The sequence below is a fragment of the Pseudoliparis swirei genome, chromosome 17 (genome assembly GCF_029220125.1).
Source record: "Pseudoliparis swirei isolate HS2019 ecotype Mariana Trench chromosome 17, NWPU_hadal_v1, whole genome shotgun sequence".
Classification (NCBI taxonomy): Eukaryota; Metazoa; Chordata; class Actinopteri; order Perciformes; family Liparidae; genus Pseudoliparis; species Pseudoliparis swirei.
In genome coordinates, this window is record NC_079404.1 from 17,438,487 (window position 1) to 17,459,988 (window position 21,502).

The 21,502-nt window shown below is 38.5% G+C and overlaps 2 protein-coding genes across 2 annotated transcripts in view; one reads left to right on the forward strand and one right to left on the reverse strand.

Annotated features, from left to right (window-relative positions):
• Positions 1–383, reverse strand: part of arid5b (AT-rich interaction domain 5B) — a 70,828-nt gene extending 70,445 nt beyond the window's left edge. Inside the window, exon 1 of the mRNA XM_056435783.1 lies at positions 307–383. Coding sequence (XP_056291758.1) covers positions 307–327 — 21 coding nt within the window. The 5' untranslated portion in view covers positions 328–383. The remainder of the gene's footprint in view (positions 1–306) is intronic.
• A 13,129-nt stretch (positions 384–13,512) lies between these two features.
• Positions 13,513–21,161, forward strand: LOC130207161 (transmembrane protein 26-like). The gene is made up of 6 exons (XM_056435639.1): positions 13,513–13,742; positions 14,241–14,337; positions 14,506–14,592; positions 16,134–16,342; positions 16,544–16,623; positions 19,107–21,161. Exons 1-6 carry the CDS (start codon positions 13,552–13,554, stop codon positions 19,397–19,399), a joined length of 957 nt encoding a protein of 318 aa, XP_056291614.1. The 5' UTR covers positions 13,513–13,551; the 3' UTR covers positions 19,400–21,161.
• Positions 21,162–21,502: the final 341 nt, after the last annotated feature.

The window sequence follows — 21,502 nt, forward strand, 5'->3', positions numbered from 1 at the left end:
GAAATTAATGAATGGCTTATAAACTCATTTGGTAAACAAATCGTGTCTTAAGTGGACACAAACGTTTAAAAACATCCGTGCGTAATTACGCACGGTTGGCAAACATCACATCAAGCCATCTCAGTTTTCTGCACATAATTATTATCATGTAACTATTTTTAATGTTCAACATATGACACAGATGTGGTCATGCTAAAGGTAATGTGGTAAACTTTTGTGGATTAGGCACGTGAGTACGTGTTACAGTAAATGGCGATTAGCGCAATGCGAAAATAAAATAAATAGACGGTTGATAACAAACGTTACCTTCAGTGAGTTCGGCTCCATCTCGACGTTATGAATTGATTAAACTCAACACGCTCTCCAAACTTGCTGGCTTGAATGGATCGCGAAGGTCCTGCAAGGGACATATTCCTGTAGAGTTTAAAACATCGTGTATAAGTCGATTACGAGTGCTGGAAAACATATGTTGCGGTAAATAGACTGCATGACATATTCTAAAAGTGCGTGTGTTTATTTATTAAAGTAAATATATGACTGTGGTTTTTTGGGAGCATTTCTATGAGACGCAATCACGTATTCAAACAAAATATTGACATATAATCATACACACACATAATATTCAGGCATCAAGAGATAGTAGTTATATTAAAAAAATACTAAATACCGTTTTCGGAAAATGATCTGTCCATAGAAGCTTCATTTGTGCTCATAAACTGTGTTTATGGGCTCTTCCGAGTCCTTGTGTCTTCCAGGACTTCTGTAAAAGACGTTCACTATGAAAGCACATTTCTCACAGTAATGACACTGAGGCGCTTGCTGTGGATGCCTTCAAGAAACAATGTTACATGAAAGTTAATAGGGCTATCAAATGATTCCTCAAAAGGCGACGCGGGACCCGTGAGATGCCGGCTCCGCTTCCAGCGGGACTTGCGACGCTGCTAGAGCTCCGGTGCGCGGGTTGGCGTTATAATACTGCACATAATGCCCTTTTTATATATAGGCTATATATATATATATATATGTTTGAGCATGAAAAGACACAATTTGGCCGAGTTAGAAAGCGGGGCGTCACGAGACAGAATTCACGAGGCGGTCCATTATGCAGACATAAATCACCCGAAGACGCTGACCTTGTGAAGCCGGCGGAATAAATGTGACACGGGTTAACACGTTTGCACGATCGAAGCCTTTTTATATATATCATTGTGTTGATTCATATTTATTCGGCTTCCATGAACACCGGGAAATAACAAAAGGTGTTCCGGGACCAATAGGAAACCGCGAATGATCCAATATAGCTATTGTATTTCTATAAAGTTGCACACACTTCACGGTCTATATTTACATGCGTGGGACTCATTGTCCTTCCTGAATGTGTCAGCTGTATTTTATCGGCTGTCTGGAATAAACAAAGTGTGGCGCAGTACCGGCTACGTCCACGGGGCGGTGCTGTTTCCACACCGCTCTCCACCCTTTGCCCTGCATTTATCCACTACTCCGATCAAACAGCATGCAACAGCGACATAGGCCTAGTTCTGACACCAGCTATTACAAGAACACTATTACGCAATGCGCTTTTTTTCTGAAGTGACGGGAGAGCATACAGACAGGCGCATTGATTCACATCCAGTTAAGTGTTTCCCTGTCTAGTAAACGGACCTGTGTATTTCTCTTCTGGTTCTCCATGCCGTTATAAATGTCTGTCTGTTCGTTATCAGAAAGACATATAGTCTCATAAGGCTCATATATTATGCCTTTTACCTTAATGAGGTGCCATATATCATTAGAATACATAACATAATACAAAACATGCATACAAACATAATACAATATGGAACATTTCAGAGCAGGATCATGATTTCAGCGATCAAACATTTAAATTTCACCTTCAGTTTCTCTTCTCTGCCCTCTCTATTCAAAGAACATGATGTATTAATTCTAAAATAGCCGCAGGCAATGTTCTGTGAAGCTTTGATATTGTTAGTACAAGTTCAGTGCATCAGTTTAAAACAAGAAAGAAAGTGGATTACACAGAGGCTCGTTGTCTTACTGCTGCAGTGTTAGAATCCTGCAGGGAATCTCATATGAACCATCACTCTTAAGTGTTACCTCTCCTGGTTTCTCTCCCAGCCATTTCAGTGACTGAATCAATGGGGTTGCATTGTTAATGGCAGCCACGATAATGAAGTCCCTGGTTAATCAATGGCACCACGAGAGCTCTTATCTGGCAATTGCAAGTGTTTGCTTGTCAACACCCAGGGCCGAGAGCAACGCTGAGATGCTGATATTGATGCCGATTGATGTGAGTTGAGCTTCATGTTGATGCAATCTTTATGGGGAATAAATAAGGACAACTAGCGGTGGACAAATGTGACGATTCAATGTCAAAATATTGGGAGCGTCCTTCTCAAAACGGATGCTGCATGTTTACTTTAAAGTCTAAATGTTTGATCTCGTCTGCTTCTCTGTATCTTAACATATCTTTGTGATCAGGCAAGATCGCAAGAAGCACTTCAACAAGATATGTTTACATGGTTTAACCTGGCAAGTTAATTCAAAACATGAACATAATTCATTAATTTACAATAATAAGGGTTCTACATTAGTCTATAGATGCATAAGTAGCTTGAGGAACACACTGTCAGCCATACTGAACATTAAACATTAATTTCAGGCGCACCGGTTACAGCTCAAATCCCCTTAAGTAAATCTGAACGTAACCCTCTTTAAGTCCAGCCACTTATGTGGGGTGTGAATCTTGCAGAGGGAGTTTTTTTCTTCTTCTTTCTTTCACTCCAGACTCCATTTATATTCTCAAGCTGTTTTCCCACTTTTGCAATCACTGCTTGCAAAATTGTTTATTGGGACATTTTTCTAAGTGGCTAAGTGAAATAAGACACAACTTGTTTGTACCACTAATAATGTTGTGTGTTGACTGCATGAGAGAGCAAAGAAGCCTTAAAAAAGCTCCACAATGGAAACACTAAAGGCTTATTATGGGAAATATTGTTTAAAACTGGAGAAAAAAACCTGAGGCAGGAGCTTGCATTCGTGTTGCTAATGGCAGACACGTACGATTTTTGAAGCACAGGTGTTCCACATTCTCCCAAATGGGGCAGCCTCAGCAGGGAGCCACACATGAGTTTGGGAAGTCATCTTAAAGTATTAGAGCTGGAGTTAGTTACTGTTACAACCGCAGCAAAGAAATACAAATGGCGTTAAAAGAAAAAAGGCATATTCCTACATAATTTTGACCATATGCTGACATGTCTTAATTATGAATATGAATGTTAGAATGCCTTTAACATATAGTATGGGAGCTACAGGTAGGAAATTAACTCCAAAAGAGCTGCAAAAAAACATTAAATCAACCTTTTGATGGTCCAACACAGAAGACAGCAAAGGGAGAATGATATATTTGTATTTCTTCATTCCTTTGAATAAAAAACTGTTAATTAGGCTTATGAGCCTTAATCAAATGATAGAAATGTTCATTTAGTACACTTTTGGCAATCTCCATAAATTTGTCCCCATTAAACTGCCAAGCAATGTGCAAAACAAAATAAATACAACATTCAACAAAACATAAATTAGTTTATATATATATATATATAAGTACAATAAAATAAAATTAATTAATGGTTGTCATAAAACAGTCCAATCTTTGAATATTCCTGACTTTTATTCCAAAAACACAATAAATGGAATTTGCTTTATAGTCAAATCTGGACACAGACGCTGCACCACACCCAGTGATGACAGTGAAGTCATTGTGTGATATCTCCAATAACGTCACATTAACAATGAATCACATACTACAGTGTTACAATTGTGTTGGTCTAATAAACTCACTGTACACGACCCGCCACAAAGCATGTTAGAAACTAGCAGGTGAACGTAGTGAATGAAGCATTTAGCGCCGATCGCAGAAGTTTCCCTTTAGAAGTGAGTAAAACTGGACTAAAAAGTGAATACACATTGGACTTAGATTGGTCAGATGACCAGAACGTTTACCATATTAACTGAAAAAGTGATAATATGAATGTGACGGTTGTGTTTCCAGCTTGTTTCCACTGCCCTCGATTGACAATCAGTTATTGCAGGTTTGAATTATAGGCTTTATAGAACAATTCTTACCAGTATTACTTACTCATCACTATATATTCATCCACTACAGCTTAGAAATGTCTGAACATAATATTGATATAATAATTTTAACAAATATGCAATGGAATAATGTTACATGGATAAACTTTTTATGTTTATTACTATACATTGTCATTTTTCTATGGAAATATTCAATGTTGTACCATTAATATTTATTTGTATCAGATGTTGGAGCTTTTTTTCCTCCAATAAAATATCATTCGACTGTGAGTTTTCATTTATCTCAAGTTGTCTTAAAAGAACAGTGTTTATAGCATTGAGGCCGGGGGTAGGTCCAGTGAGACTAAATATCTGGAACATCTGGAACATCACAACAATTCATGTGCTATGATTTAGTGCATGTATATTGAAGAAGCCCTGCAGTTGTATCAACATCTGTATGCTATCAACATCTGTATGTTATCAACAACTGAGCGTCAAATCAAATGAACACAAATCAATTGAATAATCTCAACAATATTTAGTTTTTTGTTGTTGTCAGTTTTAGTAAAATAAATCAATAATAAATCAATTTATTTTCTCATTTCAAGAAGAATTGGGGCTGGAGCATCATTAAATAAATAAAATGTACTTGTTATGGAATTTTCCTCGCCCTGTAGCTTTTAAATTCAATTCATTCAGGTGTAATGTCAACCAAAAAAGCAACAATATCTATATTTCTTTCATGTGTGCAGTGACTATATCTGTGGTTATTGAAACCACCTGTTTCAGCTCTACTCTCCTCTCTGTTTACATAATTGTTGGGCAGTGAAACAATGTGTTAGGATTCTGTTGGATTCATCATATTGGGCTCTTACATTGTTTATTTTATGCGCTTCATTTTGGATTTGAGTGAGTACGTTAGCTCAAAAGATTTGTGAATGTTTCATATGGCTCTTCACATCGACGCTTTTAATAATCGCCCCGGTCTCTGAACATATGAGACTTGCTGGTTTTGAACTGCCCAGGGAAGAATGAACAAATAAAAGTCCTTTATTGATTAAAGGCTCTGGTTTAGCTGTCCACATTTTTATTCTTGGAGGACGCTGTGTGAACATCACTTTTTTGACTTAACCCTTGTGTTGCCTTCGGGTCATTTTGACCCGATTCAATATTTAACCCTCCTGTCGCCTTCGGGTCAATTTGACCCGATTCAATGTTTAATGTCGGTGTTCTTTCGGGAGTCAACAAACAAACATAAAGTACCTCACACTTAAACTTGGAAAACAATATTAATTCTAATAATTTTCTGGAGATTTTAATAGCTGGGGTCATATTGACCTCAAGGGTAAAATATGTTAGTAAATATAAAAGTAACAGGAGGGTTAAACATTGAATCGGGTCAAATTGACCCGAAGGCAACACAAGAGGTTAAGTTCTTCTCAGAAAATTCAGTCTTCCAGTCCCTCCCTTGTGCATCTCACTCAAGTCACAATACACACTGTGGATTGGCTGAGTTGCATCACGTGAGATGATTTATTCCGCATGCAATTGGTCGGTAAAAAGACGAAATCGTTCTTAATTATCCATCGGTTATTGGTCCATGTCCTACACACTTGGCACACGGAAGTATTTCAACTGGTTGCAATCTACAACATCATCAATAGATGACACCAAATCCTACACACTGCACCTTCAAAAAGTTGTTGGGGTTTAATTATAATTCTTTGGTGGGGGGAGAAGTACTATGACTCAATAAAAAACACACTGTAAAAGTTTGACTTATTGGAAACATATTTTTTCAACAAATTGCATTGCTCATGGCCAAAACTCTCCCTCATCCATTTCTCTTTAAATGTCATATTGGGATCCAGATTTGTAATGCTACTGCCAGGCATTATTAAAACACAGATGTCTAAAGCAAGAACACTTCTGAGGAATTAGGGCAACACACTCCGTTTCCTCCTAATTCCACTTGCACAATTGCATTACCCAGTGGATAACTACCATCTATCATCAGTGGAAAGCCCTGGGACATTAAAAATCCATCAAGTAAATGTGTCCACAGGAACACGTTTCAATAGTAACTCTACACCTCGGTCTTTGTGCTGCTGTAATCACAATGGCCCTCGTCTGCAGCGCGACTTTAGGAAAGATAACAGGAGATCGGAGTGGTGTCGCGGTGCTAATTTTAGCCTCTTAGACTCATTATAACACAGTGTTACATTTCTCTCCATTCAATCACATGTGAGTCCAAGTCAACAGCACGTGCACACATGCAATCCAATTAGATTAGCGAACGGATCACTTCGAATCAGGACTTCAGTTTGATATGTTCCTCTGGAGGCTATTTGAGAGGATTTCTTTGTATCAGCAGGTGTCGGCCAGTGTACTCTTGGCTGCATATTAACTGATTTAGCTCATCTGTGGAGCAGGGATATCTTCAAAACATCAAAGGAGTTGCTGCATGCAGTGAATTGTTGGGATTATTATGGTTTACAGCACCAAAATCCTCTTGAAAGAAAACCACATGTATCTCTTTTAATCATCTAGTATCACACTTGTTTATCTGAGCCATACTTAATTATGTCGTATGCATACGTTTTGCTTTCGGCAATTCAGTTACAATATACAACATTGAGGTCCGTCACTTCCAACCAATTATTGTATCGATGCATAGGTGTGGTTATTCACTTATCACTTATTGTACATGTTAATGTGTTCGGCGTAGTGATTTACAAGGGAAACATTGGTTGGGCCGGTCTGGATGTCATGCCAATGAACTAATTGCCTGCAAAAAACACAATTTCACATTAGTGGGCCACTATTACAGTTGAATTGTTTGATAATGTCAAGTGAGTCATTTTATTAGGCGCCACACAAATATAATCATGCAGCAGGCCGACATGAATTTGAGTGTATACAAGTGTTAACATCACTATGGGTTTTAGGTTATTACCGGCGCAGCAAATGTAAATGTGCCTCATTGATCGAGAGTGCTCCTCTGAATCAGAAATGTGCAAACCGCAAACAAAATAGGCTGCTTCATTCCCCTCCCATGTGCAAACACATCAGGACTCTCTCTCTCTCACACACACACACACACACACAGACGCACACAGCCCCACACGCACGCATGCACACACACACACACACATAGGCACACATGCAGTCGCATTTGATATCTCCCCATATGAAACCGGGATTAGAACCATGCATAATGTATTTATGTAAATGTCTTATGGGTATAACTTTAAAATATGAGAGTGATTGAAATGGTATTTTGTTAGATTGAGTTACTGCCGGTGCGTTATGGATGTTTTTAGTGCAGAGAGAGAGAGAGCAAGAGAGAGAGACACCACTGAATAAAAAAGAAGCTGTATTTTTGAAGTGAAAAGGTTAAAATGTAACCTCTACATCTAAGTACTATATTAATACACAATCTTTTTTCAGTGCTTTTCAAACATCAGTCAGGTTATTACACCCAGCGGTCAAACTATCATTGACTATGAAGTCGCTGAGGACAGTGACCTCAGCGTTTACCATCTGTGTAATGCATCACCAACTGTCTTTTCTGTCAAACACTAAATTGTTATGAAACGGCTATAAATGTCAGCAGACATCTATGATCAGATTATTCACTGGAGCGTGTCACCCTCCCATCTGGGCTGCGATCACTGCATTATGTATGTCAACAACAAAAAAACTGTGTGTAATTGCAATTACAATGCAGCCATTTTACACTGCTAGTTTTCTAAATGTGACATAATGCACAACAGCTTCAGTTGTCATGTGTGCAACGCTGTTGTAATGTGTGTAATCCCTGTGATGTATCCGCAGAACAGGACACGGCAATCAGCCCGCTGAAGAATGGAGACGATGGATACGTTTTTGAGAGATGACTGACAACTGCTGAATTGTTCCATTACAGCCGGCGCAGGAGAGGAAATACAGTATTTTGCTCAGGGCTCGCAGCCATGAGCACACATATTAAACACGGGGAAAAAAACTCTCGCCATTAATAATTTATCTCATTTTATAAGGCAATTTAGCAGTCACTTGAAGTTGCTATGGTGACAGGGGGGTATTTTGAGACAACTAATGACCTATGCAAAACCCACTCACTGTAAACTTCACTCAAGCTAAATGAGACTGCTGTCTGTGCTGTGTGTGATACATGGCTGAGAACTTAATCCCCGTGCTATGCTTGGTCTTTTTCTGCAGAGGACAAATTAAGGTTCTTAATATCAATGTAAAACATCTGTGGGCTGTTTACTGTACAGGGAATATGAGCCAAGTAGCAACCCGGGGCCAGCACCGCGCTGCATAATAGTCTTTTGTTTTGATTGCTAATGCAGAATTCATAACAGTTGTCAGGTTAAGGCCAGAAAAAAAAGAAATCCAAGCGAGTGAGAGGAAAATGAATACTCATGATATGGTTTGAATGTAACTCAATGTGTTTCACACTAAATCCCCCCTTCAATATCTTTTTTTTTCTTTTTTTCGGCTTACGTCAAAGATTCCACATTGGAAAAGCTTTGAAGACTCGCTCTGTTCTGAGGCGAATCATATTTGTCCAATAACTGCTTCGCCTGTTGCAGCTGTCGAGGCCGAGACAGAATGAGTCATGTGTTATCCATTTAAGTCCAATTTCTCCCATGCAAATGCCTGACATGTGTGTGACTCTGCAGGGCCCCGAGTTGAAATAGTATTTCTGAAACGAGAAGAGAGAATCAAGGCCATGAGCTATGTGACCATTTAGCCACCTGTTTAGCCTGTGACCCGTACTGTTTAAAGAAAGTTTATATTTGGGAAACAATCCACTTGGTGTTGTTTCAAACATGGCTTTAAAGCAGGCGCAGCTGCCATTTAAGTAGATGAATAAACCAACCAGGGATGGGTTCTGTGGTTTCTCCTTAAAAGGAGCCCTCTTTTGGGAAAATATGAGTTATATCCACTGAGCTGTGTGAGATTATTTATTTTTTTATTCCTAAAAATAGATTGACAAACACATGGAGCAATGGCTGCTAATTTTTAATAACACCTCTTCAGTATCCCCCCTCCTCTCCAGAGTGTGCTCAACCAATTTATCATTAGCATAAATGTCAGCTTGACTAATAAAGGTGCGCGAGCCAGAGCCGTGTTGCTCGCTCCGTCTGGAAGCTGCGGTGTGGAGCGCCACCTGTCGGGATACAACCGTAATGACACCCAGCTGGTGACTGCTGCGTTAAAGGAGATTATTATACTAAGGTTCATTTACAGTGTAACGTAATAGTCAAGTTATTAATTAGCCCGTCTTGAGAGACGTGATTACAAATTAATTATGAAAGCTGCACTGTAGCTGGTTTTCTACACAAGGCACGTTCAAAGGCAGGCTATTTCAAAAGGAAATGTTACCCTTTACTAAAGTTACTTTTTCGAATTTAGATTCATAAAACAAAATAAAAATACATGATGACGTTATTATAGACTTTGATCTTCAGGGGTAAAGTCCCCAGCCACCCAGCAGTATATGGCAATTTAAATTAGCTATAGCTTTACCAGCTGAACGTTAAAGGGATGTACACACTAACGTATCAATAATTCTAATACCAATTACACATGTTTCTGAAATAGGCTATTCTGGATATTTAATATTAATATTAATAATATTCCATAATGTAATTTGAACGTGTGTTGAGTTTTTCCATGCTGTGATATTGCTATTATTTACTTAAATAAAAGGTCTGACTACTTTGTTTGACCACTGGGGGCAGGCTGCATTTTTAAATTCATCCAGAAATGCTTCTAATATTCTCCTGATGCCGAGTGGGGTTTTATTATGAATATTTGAATATGCTTTAACGACTCAACACATTTATAGAAGGCAAAACTATCAGAAAAAAACGCTTAAGAGAATGCATATGAATGCCATTAAAAAATAAAACACATTACTCTGTGTAACACACTGTATCAACCAACCTGTTTTAACTACATGAGTTTGTTTTCCTCAGACGTCCACTTCAATAACCTCAGACGCCAAACTGATGGAGGCAAGACAGCAGAAAACATTTGGCTAATTAAGCGTAACGTCCTGGTCTGGAATGAGTTGTGTGTTGTGTTTGTTAGATTGACTTTAGTGCGCTGCACTTTCTCAAACTAATAATAAGCTATCAACGCCATCACAACCAACCAGAATTGTGAGTTCAGTTATTAGAAAGAAGTGTAATGACGCATCCCTTATACATAGAGATCTTTTTATTGTGTGTCAACATTAGTTTCACTGTGTTTTCACCTCCCTAAGTGCCTTAATAAGCTTGTCGTTTTCAGTTCTTAAATAGATTGACTAGTTATTATCCATTGTATAACTAGAATTATTTCATACTATGATCCCAAGTGTTGATTTATGTCTCCGCATTGGTCCATTTTACTGTATTCTATATGACAAAGATATTTATTTTGTGCTGACACAGCAAAACGCTGCAGCTTGACATAAACTGTGTAGCAGTGCTGATTGAAGCCGCAGCATCAAGGGGGAATGACTATTCTGTGATCAGTGACTAGAGCCCTTTGGCCATCTCTTTTATTATCATCTCCAGACAGCCAAGAACTGAGTCTCGACTAGCACCCCTCACACAGAATCCATGGGAAACACCGGCCTGGGGTGTGATGTGGCATGGCCTTTCTGTCTCAGTTAACAAAGGAGGGCTTGTTTCCCTTTATGACGGACACAACTAAAATGCGTATGATTTGGGATAAAGGAAAACGGGAAAAACATCATGCACATGTTTCACAAATACACCAGTGGTTTCTTTAACTTTTATTCAGGCAGGATGTAATATAATAATATGTCTCCCTCTGCATAAAGCTGTTAACTCTCTCCCCAACTTGTTTCACCATCTGAAACTCTCATTGTGATTTCACGTGATGCAAACCGAGATAATGACAGACACTTTGGAACAAAGACAGGAAGGGCCTGTCTCCTTTCCAAGGTCACAGACCGTTCTACTGTTTCCTCTCTCCTACACTGGCTGGCTAGATTGATGTAAAATAGAAATCTATTCAATATTCTGCCAAGTAGGGCAACATTGCTTGAGTGTTTGAGTGTGTGTATGTGTGTGTGTTTGTGTGATAATAATAAAGATAAGTTATTAGACAACATGATTTATGTCGGACAAAAGCTTATGACTGATGGGCAAGAAGTAGTTGTATATATTTTTTAATATTATTTGACATTTTTAGTTGTTCAATTTAAAACTCTTTCAATGACAAAACATAAAAGAATGGATAGATGTGTTGTTCTTGTTTTTGTCTGCTGTTTATTAATATGTGCACATTAATGCATTTAAGTTTGATGTACCGTGAAATGTCATTGTTGTAATGTTAGCTTGCTTGTACAATGTTTGAGTAAACAAAGCTTAAGGCTTCCCAGTCAGCTGAGGGTTGGGCTATGTTTTGAAAGTTTCCAACCGGCCACCTTCAGCTAGCTGTAATTACATTACATTAATTGCTGGTAACATTATATTTGAGCGGGTGTGAGCGTGTGTACGTGTAAACAAAATAAGTGTAAATAAATAAAAAAGTGTAAATAAATGTGATTTCAAAAGAAAACTTAAGGCAGCAATAATCAGAAAGGATATTATAGTAGATTAGGTTTTTATTTTAGGTATTTGGGTAATATTATTTTACTTTTAATGTAAATGTTGTTTTCAAAGTCTAAGTGTTTTTGTGATAATTGATCATGCTATACTGCATTTTATGTATTTGTATTGTATTGTAATGTTTTTTGCCTGGACCCCAGGAAAAATAGTCTCCACTACGGTGTAGACTAATGGGGATCCTTAATAAACTAAACTAAACCATATTGTTGCACCTACTAATTGCACATGTCTCTCTTTTACCAAACTAAAATGTGTTCCAAAACGCTGTTTTTCCTCTCAAATAAATAAAATAAGAAATAATCTTCCAATAAACTAGTCATACACTCTGTCATATTCATTGAATGTATTTTAACTCTAAATATGTCCTTCTGTACACATTACATCTATTGCATCTGTCCATCCTGGAGAGGGATCCTCCTCTGTTGCTCTCCTGAAGGTTTCTTCCCTTTTTTCCAACTGAAGGGTTATTTGGGAGTGTTTCCTGATCCGATGTGAGGTTTTGGGGCAGGGATGTCTATGTGTACAGATTGTAAAGCACTCCGAGACAAATTTGTAATTTGTGAAATTGGGCTATAAAAATAAACTGAATTGAATTGAATTGAATTAAACAACCAGCTATACTGCCCAGCGGCTGATAACTAACTGATAAATGACAGCTGATAGCCCGCCTCCTACCGGCAATAGGAGACGTGCTCTCTTGCAGTCAACGCTTGTTTCAGTTTGTAATGTGGCTAAGCGATAGCTAAACAAATGCAATATTTATATTTCCATAACATCAGCTGAAATAATATTCTGAACTGAAGCATTTGTTGATTACTCGGGACCCCTGCTGACAGGTTCCGAATGAGGCTAGAGCAGCCAATGAGGGTATACAACTGCGATTAAAGATGGCTTCCAAATAGAGTGAATATTTGCAAGAGACGAGAACATAAATTAACATAAATGAGCACAAAAAATATGAGGCGGATGAGTTCAGCAGTGTGCAAGATTCAGACACTGAGATGCACATGCACGCACTCAAACAACTGAATAAATAATATCCTTGTCGAAACAATAACAACTCAATTATACATGATATATTATATAATATATCATTTTATTATATAACATACTTCTTACTTTTCATACTGAATAAATAATATCCTTGTCGAAACAATAATAACAACTCAATTATACATGATATATTATTATATTATATAACATACTTTTTACTTTTCATACTTTACTTGTAAGCTTAATTATGCTGATAAAGCCTCTGTAGTCACATAGTTATTCAGGACTTTAACTTATTTATGTTTAACTTTTGGAAAGCATTTCCTACGTATCCGACCACTGCCTGCACGTGACTTCGCAGAAATAAATCAGCATTGCATTGGACACGGGCAGCAGCAGTCATTCTACTTCAAGGTACAATTTAAAGTCGTAAATTACAGTACCGACAGCAGATGAAGAGCACGTACGCCTGATGAACGAACAGATGATGCGCTGCTGCCCTCTCCTGCACATCCTGTGCTCATGTTGCCATTCATAAACCATTGAATGATTCTGAATGATCTCTTTGAGACACCTCGCTTCTTCACGTGTTAACAGCAGCCTCCTGAGCTCTGCAGCGCCTCACAGTCGTCCCTCTGTCAGGTAAAAATGAATAGGCCCCTCCCTTGTGGGCGTGGCTTAAACGTTGGGGACTTTGTCCAAAAAAAGACTACGTTCCACATGTTGTCTCCATCACAGTTGACGCAGTCACCACTGGGATATTAACCTTTTCGGGAATAACGGGGACGGTATCTGCGGTGCACGATACTTACCGTCAACCGGCAGCCAGATGTGCCTTTACAAGTTAATTTGTGCGATTACCACGAGAGCGTTATTTCTCATCGTCTCTCTGGTCAGCGTCTGGAGGGTGACATGGGTGAAGCAGGAGCCCAACTACTGGCTCCTCACCATCCTCTTTCTGCCGCTGGTCGTTGAAATGATAATAACGCTTAAGAGTCGAAGGGGAAAAGATTATAAATGGTAAGACGAGGTGCATGCATGTAAGTGTGTGTAAAATGATATAGCTTTTTATGCTGAGGGTGCAACTTTACTGGAACGTAGCCTAATGGAAGATTATGTGTGTGCGTGTGTGTGTGTGTGTGTGTGTCTTTAAAACTAATCTTAACAACCTGGTTTCATGATATTTTCTATGCTGAATATATTTAGAGTATAACATATGAATAGTTGTTGCTTTTGTCATCCCTTCCCCACCGCCCTAAATACTCTGCATCCTGGTTGTCCCCCCTGCTGCTGCTATTGTTAACGGGTGGAGGTCTGTAACGGTGACAATGGGATGGTACCCCCTAACATCCCCCTTCAGTTGACTAATCGTTTTAGCTCTAAACAATTGTAATATTTATAACCAGGCTTTACAATTTCAAAAGAATTCCTGGTGTGTGACTTTTGAGGACAACATTGAGGTGTGTATCTCCATTTTTTTGAAGTTGTGTTGATGGAGGTTTTTTGGTTGTCTTGCAGGTTTTCTCCGGCCATCTTTCTGTTTCTCATCAGCATTATTCCCTCCATCTGGATCCTGGAGCTCCACAACCAGAATGAGAAAGTCAACGTCTCTCAGGTACTCCACGCCAGAAACAAACACACTTTAAAAAAAACATGTCATTAATGACAGATGTTTTTGGGTGTATCTGCAGTTTTATTGATATTCTACTTTTTTTTTTCCGCTTTACATTTTTAACCGGAGGCAAAGTATAAGAACTAAAAATCCTCTTTCAATGATTTTCAGTGCAGAAAGCTCAACTCGTGGGACAATCTGCGTAATATAATCACTCTGAATGAGACCGGAAACCTCACATCCCATAACTACCTGGAGGTAAGCGTGGCACACATTCATACAGCGTCACTTTCCTCGTATAGGCTGTACTAATATACTCTATTTTATGATATACCTGCAGAACTGAAATGAACAAGTGTAAGAAAGATAATCTGGTTATTTTTTGGGGATGACGATGACATATATATCCATTGCAGACTGGATTATGCACAATGTGTAGGGCAATGACACTCACGAAGAGCTGTTGAAGCTACGGGGGTGGGGGATTTCTCAAGAAATTGCTCACTCGCTAATGTTGAACTATTACTTCAACATGGACATGTTTCCAATCTTCTTAACAATGCTTATTGTTCAGATGAAGAGCAGTGTGCTTGAAACATCACTCATAATGACTTGTTATATCCAAGTTGCAGATTTTAATGTGTCAAAAAAAATATATAGTTACTATCCCTCTTTTGCAGTCACTTGATTTTAGTTTTCTGCAAGATATTTAGTTTTTATTATAACAAATAAAAAAATCATATACAAAGAGCCAATATCTAAATGAAGATGATTGGTCAACTATGACTAATGCTCTTAAATGACACAATTTGCTTTAAATTGTATGTAACATTTAAAAAAAGGAACTTTTCTTTTATCCTTTATTTTTTACTCCAACACCCCTCTATAGTGGCAATGAGTATATAATCCTCTGTTTGTGAGAGGTGGTTATCTAAATCCTAAATCTGATGACAAGCCAGCACAGGTGTAGTCGTATGGGATCCTTGAGACTTATTACTCTCTTAGGAGTGGAGCTTTTGGTCAGATTCCCAGATTGCCGTTTTGGAAGGAATGCAGAAAAGAAAAACACTTACATTCATAGATTTAATAGCCAAATGCAGCGCAATGTCCAGAACTTAAAATGTCAAGGTATTGTATAATTAACAGGATAAATGACCATTAATAATGTGTTCAAACATTTGTTCTGCATGGACAATACGCCAAAGAAAATGCTGCTTCAATGTTTTATAACTAGAAGACCAATACATGACATAGTTCGATCAGGAGCTAGGAGAACATTTGTGGTTTCATCTTGTTCCTGGGTTCAGCCAGCGATAATGTAAAGTAGCAAGACTTAAGAGGTGAAATTGCTTTTAAAAAACACTGAATATCACTAGTATATGACAAGAGACTGATAATGTTTACCCTAAAAGCAGCACATAGATGAAAAACGGGTCAGGGGAAACAGAAATACACACAACACACTTGCAACATCTTAAATAGTAAGAAAACCACTCTCAGACAAACTAGTGAAATAGTATGTGGAAACAGTATCAATGGAAGCATTTATATAAAGAACAACACACATGTCACTGAAGAGCTGTCTTTTTGCTTCACTTTCAGATAAAGAGAGAGACAGATCTGAGAAAAACCTTAGAATGCAAGATGTAGAAGTTTTAAAGTTTCAAATCTAAATATCTACAATAATATTGACCATTAACTGGCAGCGTCACAGAGCTGTGAGCCAGCTGCATGTTGAAGGATGCAAACCAAGAAGTTACTGACAACGAAAGAACTCTCAATCTCTCCTCCTTTTCCAGAAATTGAACCAGGTGTTAACGACTGTGTGTTCCAACGACTGGATCCTGGCTCTTCATCAGATCCTGCTCCTCCTCCTCATCGTGGGGAAGTGGCTCCTCCCGCTGGGAGGCGGAGTCACGCGTGATGAGCTCTCGCAGCTTCTGCTCATTTTTGTTGGCACTGCAGCAGACATCCTCGAATTTACTAGTGAGACGCTGTCAGATGTCAAGTGAGTGGCTAATCATGCATTGCATAGAAGTATGTTCACGCACTCATGTTTAAACAACAGACACAAAGGTGGGAACTCAGACACTTTTAGGGCAACTGTACATAATCTGTGTCCCCATGACGTTACATCAATGCAATAACAAGTAAAAAGCAGCTTCCCATTGACTTATGTATATATGTATATGCTATGTGTCTTTTCCAGAGAGAACAGTCCTCAGCTGGTCTACATCATCTTAGCTGTGTGGTCTTGGAGCATGCTGCAGTTCCCGCTCCATCTGGCTGGTCAGTGTGTGCTTTTGTCTGAAACAAATAACTTTGGTGCCTATTAAGCAGTTACAGCCGTGTACTGTTGTACATAAACTCTTGTCAGTGTGAGACAATCCAAACAATGTGTTTAGTCAGCAGCGTCCAGGCCGGTGCTTTAAGTAAACAGTTAAAAGCAGTTTGGCTCCTCAGTCAGCTTTGTCATATTATTACTCAAAAATCAGTTTTCTCTTCGTGAACCATGGTAAAGTCCCTACTTTCAGACATAGAGTTTAAAAAAAAAACACAAACAGGAAGGCTGTATTTATTTTTATTGTAGAAATGTTGGCTGTCTTTAGGAGGAAATCCAGCAACACGCGTCCATTACCTAAATAGCTTTGGACTAACCACGTCTTCAGATCTAAAGATAAGAAGAATCAGCCCTTTTCAGACAAAGTCTTTCAGCAACTTATTTCATTTTTTGATTCGTTTAGACATATTAACATGAAACAAATACACATGAATACATATAAACACACATACATAACCCCAAAAAATAAAACAAACAAAAAGAAAAGCAACCCCGGCACCCCCTTAATTATCTTTTACTTGTAAATGTGTATACACCACTCTGCATCCATATTTGCAAAAGATAGTTTTTAATGAAAGACAAAAAGAAAGAAAGTTATGATGTGATAAGAAACAGCGTTACTTTGTTCTCGGAAATGACAAGCCCACTAATGATCTCAATTATTCATAAACCAACATTAAACAATGTACAAATGGATGTTGAGATTCTTCCTAGTGATACCTCTATGTGTAGCTTTACCATCATTATTCACTGAGAGCACTCAGAGGGTTCTGTTGTGGTTACTAATGACGCTGTGGCTCGGCGGTGAGCGGGGTCATCTTTCAATCCGTTTTATGTTCTTCACAAAGAGGGCTTGCAGCGTGTCACCGGAGCCAGATGTTTATGTTGCTGGTGAGCGGCTACAGCTAGTGTCAGAGTATACATATTTAGGATGTGTTATTGATTATAATATCTTTTTTATAAAGCATGTAAAACATGTGTCAAAGGTTTTACAATTTAACTAAATGAATTTTAAATATATAAACATGACAGTATAATGATGCAGGCTGAAAAACAATATTTCAATGCAATGATTCTCCCCATCTAACCACTGCTTAACCGGCTCGGCACGAGCCAGCAGCACAACATTAAAATCTATCCATATTCTCCATAAACGAGCTCTAAAAACACTTGATAAAAAAAACAAAAAGTCACCATCACTGCAATATCCTCACCACGCACAACATCTTCTGTTTGGAGAACCTCATTACATTCACTAATGTGTGTCTGGTTTTTTAAATTTGACATGGTATGGCTCCGCCTCCACTGAGTGATTTTATCAAACAACACACTCAAAGTGGCAGACACACTCGATCTGCTTCAAGAGGTGATTGTGTTATCTCACATGGGTCGAGCTCTTTTACCAAATCTGCATTTTCTGTGAATTCAGCCAACTCGTGGAATGCTTTGCCATCAGACATACGCACAACAACCATGTAGAAAACATTAAAACATAGCCTTAAGGAATGTCTTGTTGCCAATCAGGTGTGCAGCATTAATGTACCGTCTGTCCTGCTTGCTTGTTTGGTGTTTATGTGCATTTGTCTTGTTCAGTGTTGATGTATGTTATGTGCCTCAGTGATATATATGTGCTCATACTGTAGGCACACTTTTCTTTTGCTTATAGGTGAAATTGTTTTTGTCCATAATCTTAGTTGCATTATGTTATTGGAAATGTTGTAATTTCAGGCTGCCTTAAAAAAATCTGTCCACGGACGGCAGATGAAAACTAGCCTCTCTGGCTAACTCTGGCTCAATTACAGTTGTACTGTTGATTGGTTTGTACTGTCCCTTTAAAATAAACAAATTACATTGAAAATAATCAGAGGATCGGCGATTCGGTCCCAGGCTTTACTGGCTCATGTCGATGTGTCATCGAGCAAGACACTTAATCCCAAAATTGCCCATCTCCGACCACACCCATCTTCAAACTCGCCATTCACTTTGATCTCCACTACACACTTGTAAAGCTCGGTGACCGCATCTTGCACGCTTGTGACGCTATTTCTTTACTAAATACGTCCACACACATAAACACCTGGCAGAGTACTCCGTAAAAATCACTTCTGCTTTAGTTCCCGCTACGTTGTCTTCACGATCACATTCTGCCCTGATTACCAATACACAAGCTCACCAATGATAACAACACCAGCCACATGCTGTCTGCTGGTACACAGAACCAAGGCAGACACAACACAGACTTGTAGCTGTCTAGAAACAAGATAAACTCCTGCAGCCACAATCTTCAATCCTCAAATCCTCAACAAAAAAAAGGTACAAAATCAGCAGCTAATGTTAAATCCAGGTTAAAACAACTAAACCAAGAAATCGTTACGATAGACGATATTTAGTCTCTGAAGTCCTGTTTTTCTGTCTTTTTTTCTTTTCAAAGTGGTGAACTCCAAACCAGATTGTGATGGCGAGCAGGGGGCCAAGGAGGTGTCGCTCTTATCTAAGCACAGCACGGACATGTGGAGCATCGTGGAGGCCTTGTTCATCCAAGACGGGCCTTTCCTGGCGGTCAGGCTCACCGTTATGACCTATTTTGACGTCTTCCACCAGATGCTGGTGTTCTTTGCCATCAAGAACTTCCTGGTGGTCATACTGAACTTGTACAGGTTGGTTATTTTATGCCAGGACTTCCGCAGTAGAGCCGACCGGGACAGCGCCGTCCCGTGTGTTTGACGAGTCCTCTCCGGGAGCCCGAGAGATGTTACTCTCGCATCTGTACAGTCACACCGGACTGGTAAGAACTGCAATTGGAGGAGGAAGAGAAGGCAATGCTTGCTTTCTGTTTTCTTCTCACAATATACTTTAAAATTACCTCTCATTTTGTGAGGAAGGAGCCTGGAAGACATTCAGATAAAGCAGTTAAAAAGTTTAAAGAAATACCCAGAATTCAACACAATATTGTTTGACTTTGTCCCATTTTGTATTTACACCATTTCAAAGCCTTACAGTCTCTCACGCCGGGTGCCGTCAGTAAGTCCCTGAGGGTTCAGGGTTCAAGGCCTTAGGGGGCACATTAGGAAAGGGACATGAAGTGTTGACTGAAGCTGAGCTTGAGAGAGTGTTTCCTTATCTGAACCCGGACAGGAAGTTAGAATATATTGCCAAAGCATCCAATGTTAGTTGCTAGTTTGAAAAAATCCACCTTATCAGCACTGGACATACATTCTGTTATTAGTATATGATTTGAATGGAGAAATTTTTTTACCAAACTATTTCATGGTATTTTGTTCCTATAATTTCCCTTTGATGACTCAAAGTTTGAGTTATATGTGTGACTTGCCCTTTAAAGCCATGGATTACTTACTAGTTTTATATACGTACTTATTGTTCCGATTGTAACGCGGAATCAGGGAAATATAGATGGGAGACAGAGGAAAAGGAGGGAACCGAACAAAAAATTCAGTTTTATTTTTTATATCTAGCCCAATAGCACAAATAACACATCCTCCTCAGAGGGCTTTGCAATGTGTACAGCATACGAAACCTTCTATCCTTTTCCACCCTCACTTCAGATAAGGAAGGGAGAAAAAAAATGTGGGGGATCAGTCAAATAAATATTACATGTGAACATTACTGAGCACAATACTGAGCACCCGCTGTGCCAGCACCTACAGTAAGTGGAGCCAGGCTTCTGTTTCGGTAAGGAAGGGCAGATGTTTTAAAGTGTGATGCACAGCTTCTTGTTGAGCGGAAGTGACCACAGGGACCACAGGAAGACAGGAAGTTAGAGAGATATACTGGATGACATAAAGTGATGACTGAAGCTGAGATTGAGTTAACCCAGACAGGATGAAGACATCTTATCAGCACTGGATCAGGAAGGCCATGAATTATGTTTTTTCTTTTTTATATTTGTATAAGGATATTATTTTTCCAAAATAACTTGCGTTATTCTGTATTTGCCCTTTAGTTTTTTTTTTTAAAGGAGAAATATTGTATTTACGAGTCAACAGATTTATTATCTAATATCATTTCAAATAAAGAGACGCGACTTGACATTTCACTCAGGTAATCAACTCAGTTAGAGTTATTTGCACTACTTGCCCTTTTAAAGCTGATTAATATTGGCTTTATAATGCCAAAGAATCAGTATTACAACTCTCTGGTTTGCAACTTCAACTCAAACTGTGTATTTTGACGGTTTATGTGAAGAATAAATGATGTGAGCATGTTTGCACTTCTCAACTGACACCTAAAACAAGAGTTCATCTCACAGTCGCTTCTCTCAATATTCCAATTAAAATCCACATTTAAAAAAATGAACATTGACTGATTGTATTCTCTACATCTACAAACACAGACCACTGTCTCCCCATGGTGGACATCAGAGTCTTAACACCCACAAAAGCCACTAACCACTATATAAGCCAACATAAATAAAAACTATAAAATGTATTGTGACAAATAAAATAAAGAATAATTAAACTAAAACATGTATTGGTGGGTAAAGTGTTTTGTGTCTGCAAATAGCAGTGTAAGCAGCTTAAAATGATTTAATTTGTGTTACTTTCTTTCTTTACTTTTCTTTAATTTACCCAATGAGAGGGAGACCACCCACATATTTTGTATTATTTTATTCAACCCACATTTAAAAAGGTGACGAGGCTGAGACAACTGCATTAAAAGTGAATCAATAACAGTAACTACAAGAAATTATAGAATCAATATATTAAAGTATCACAAAAATGTAAATACCTCCAGGACAAAAACTAACTTATTTATTTGAAAGGATCAAATAGCCATGTTGGTATTGAACCTTGACAGGAACAAGTCAAT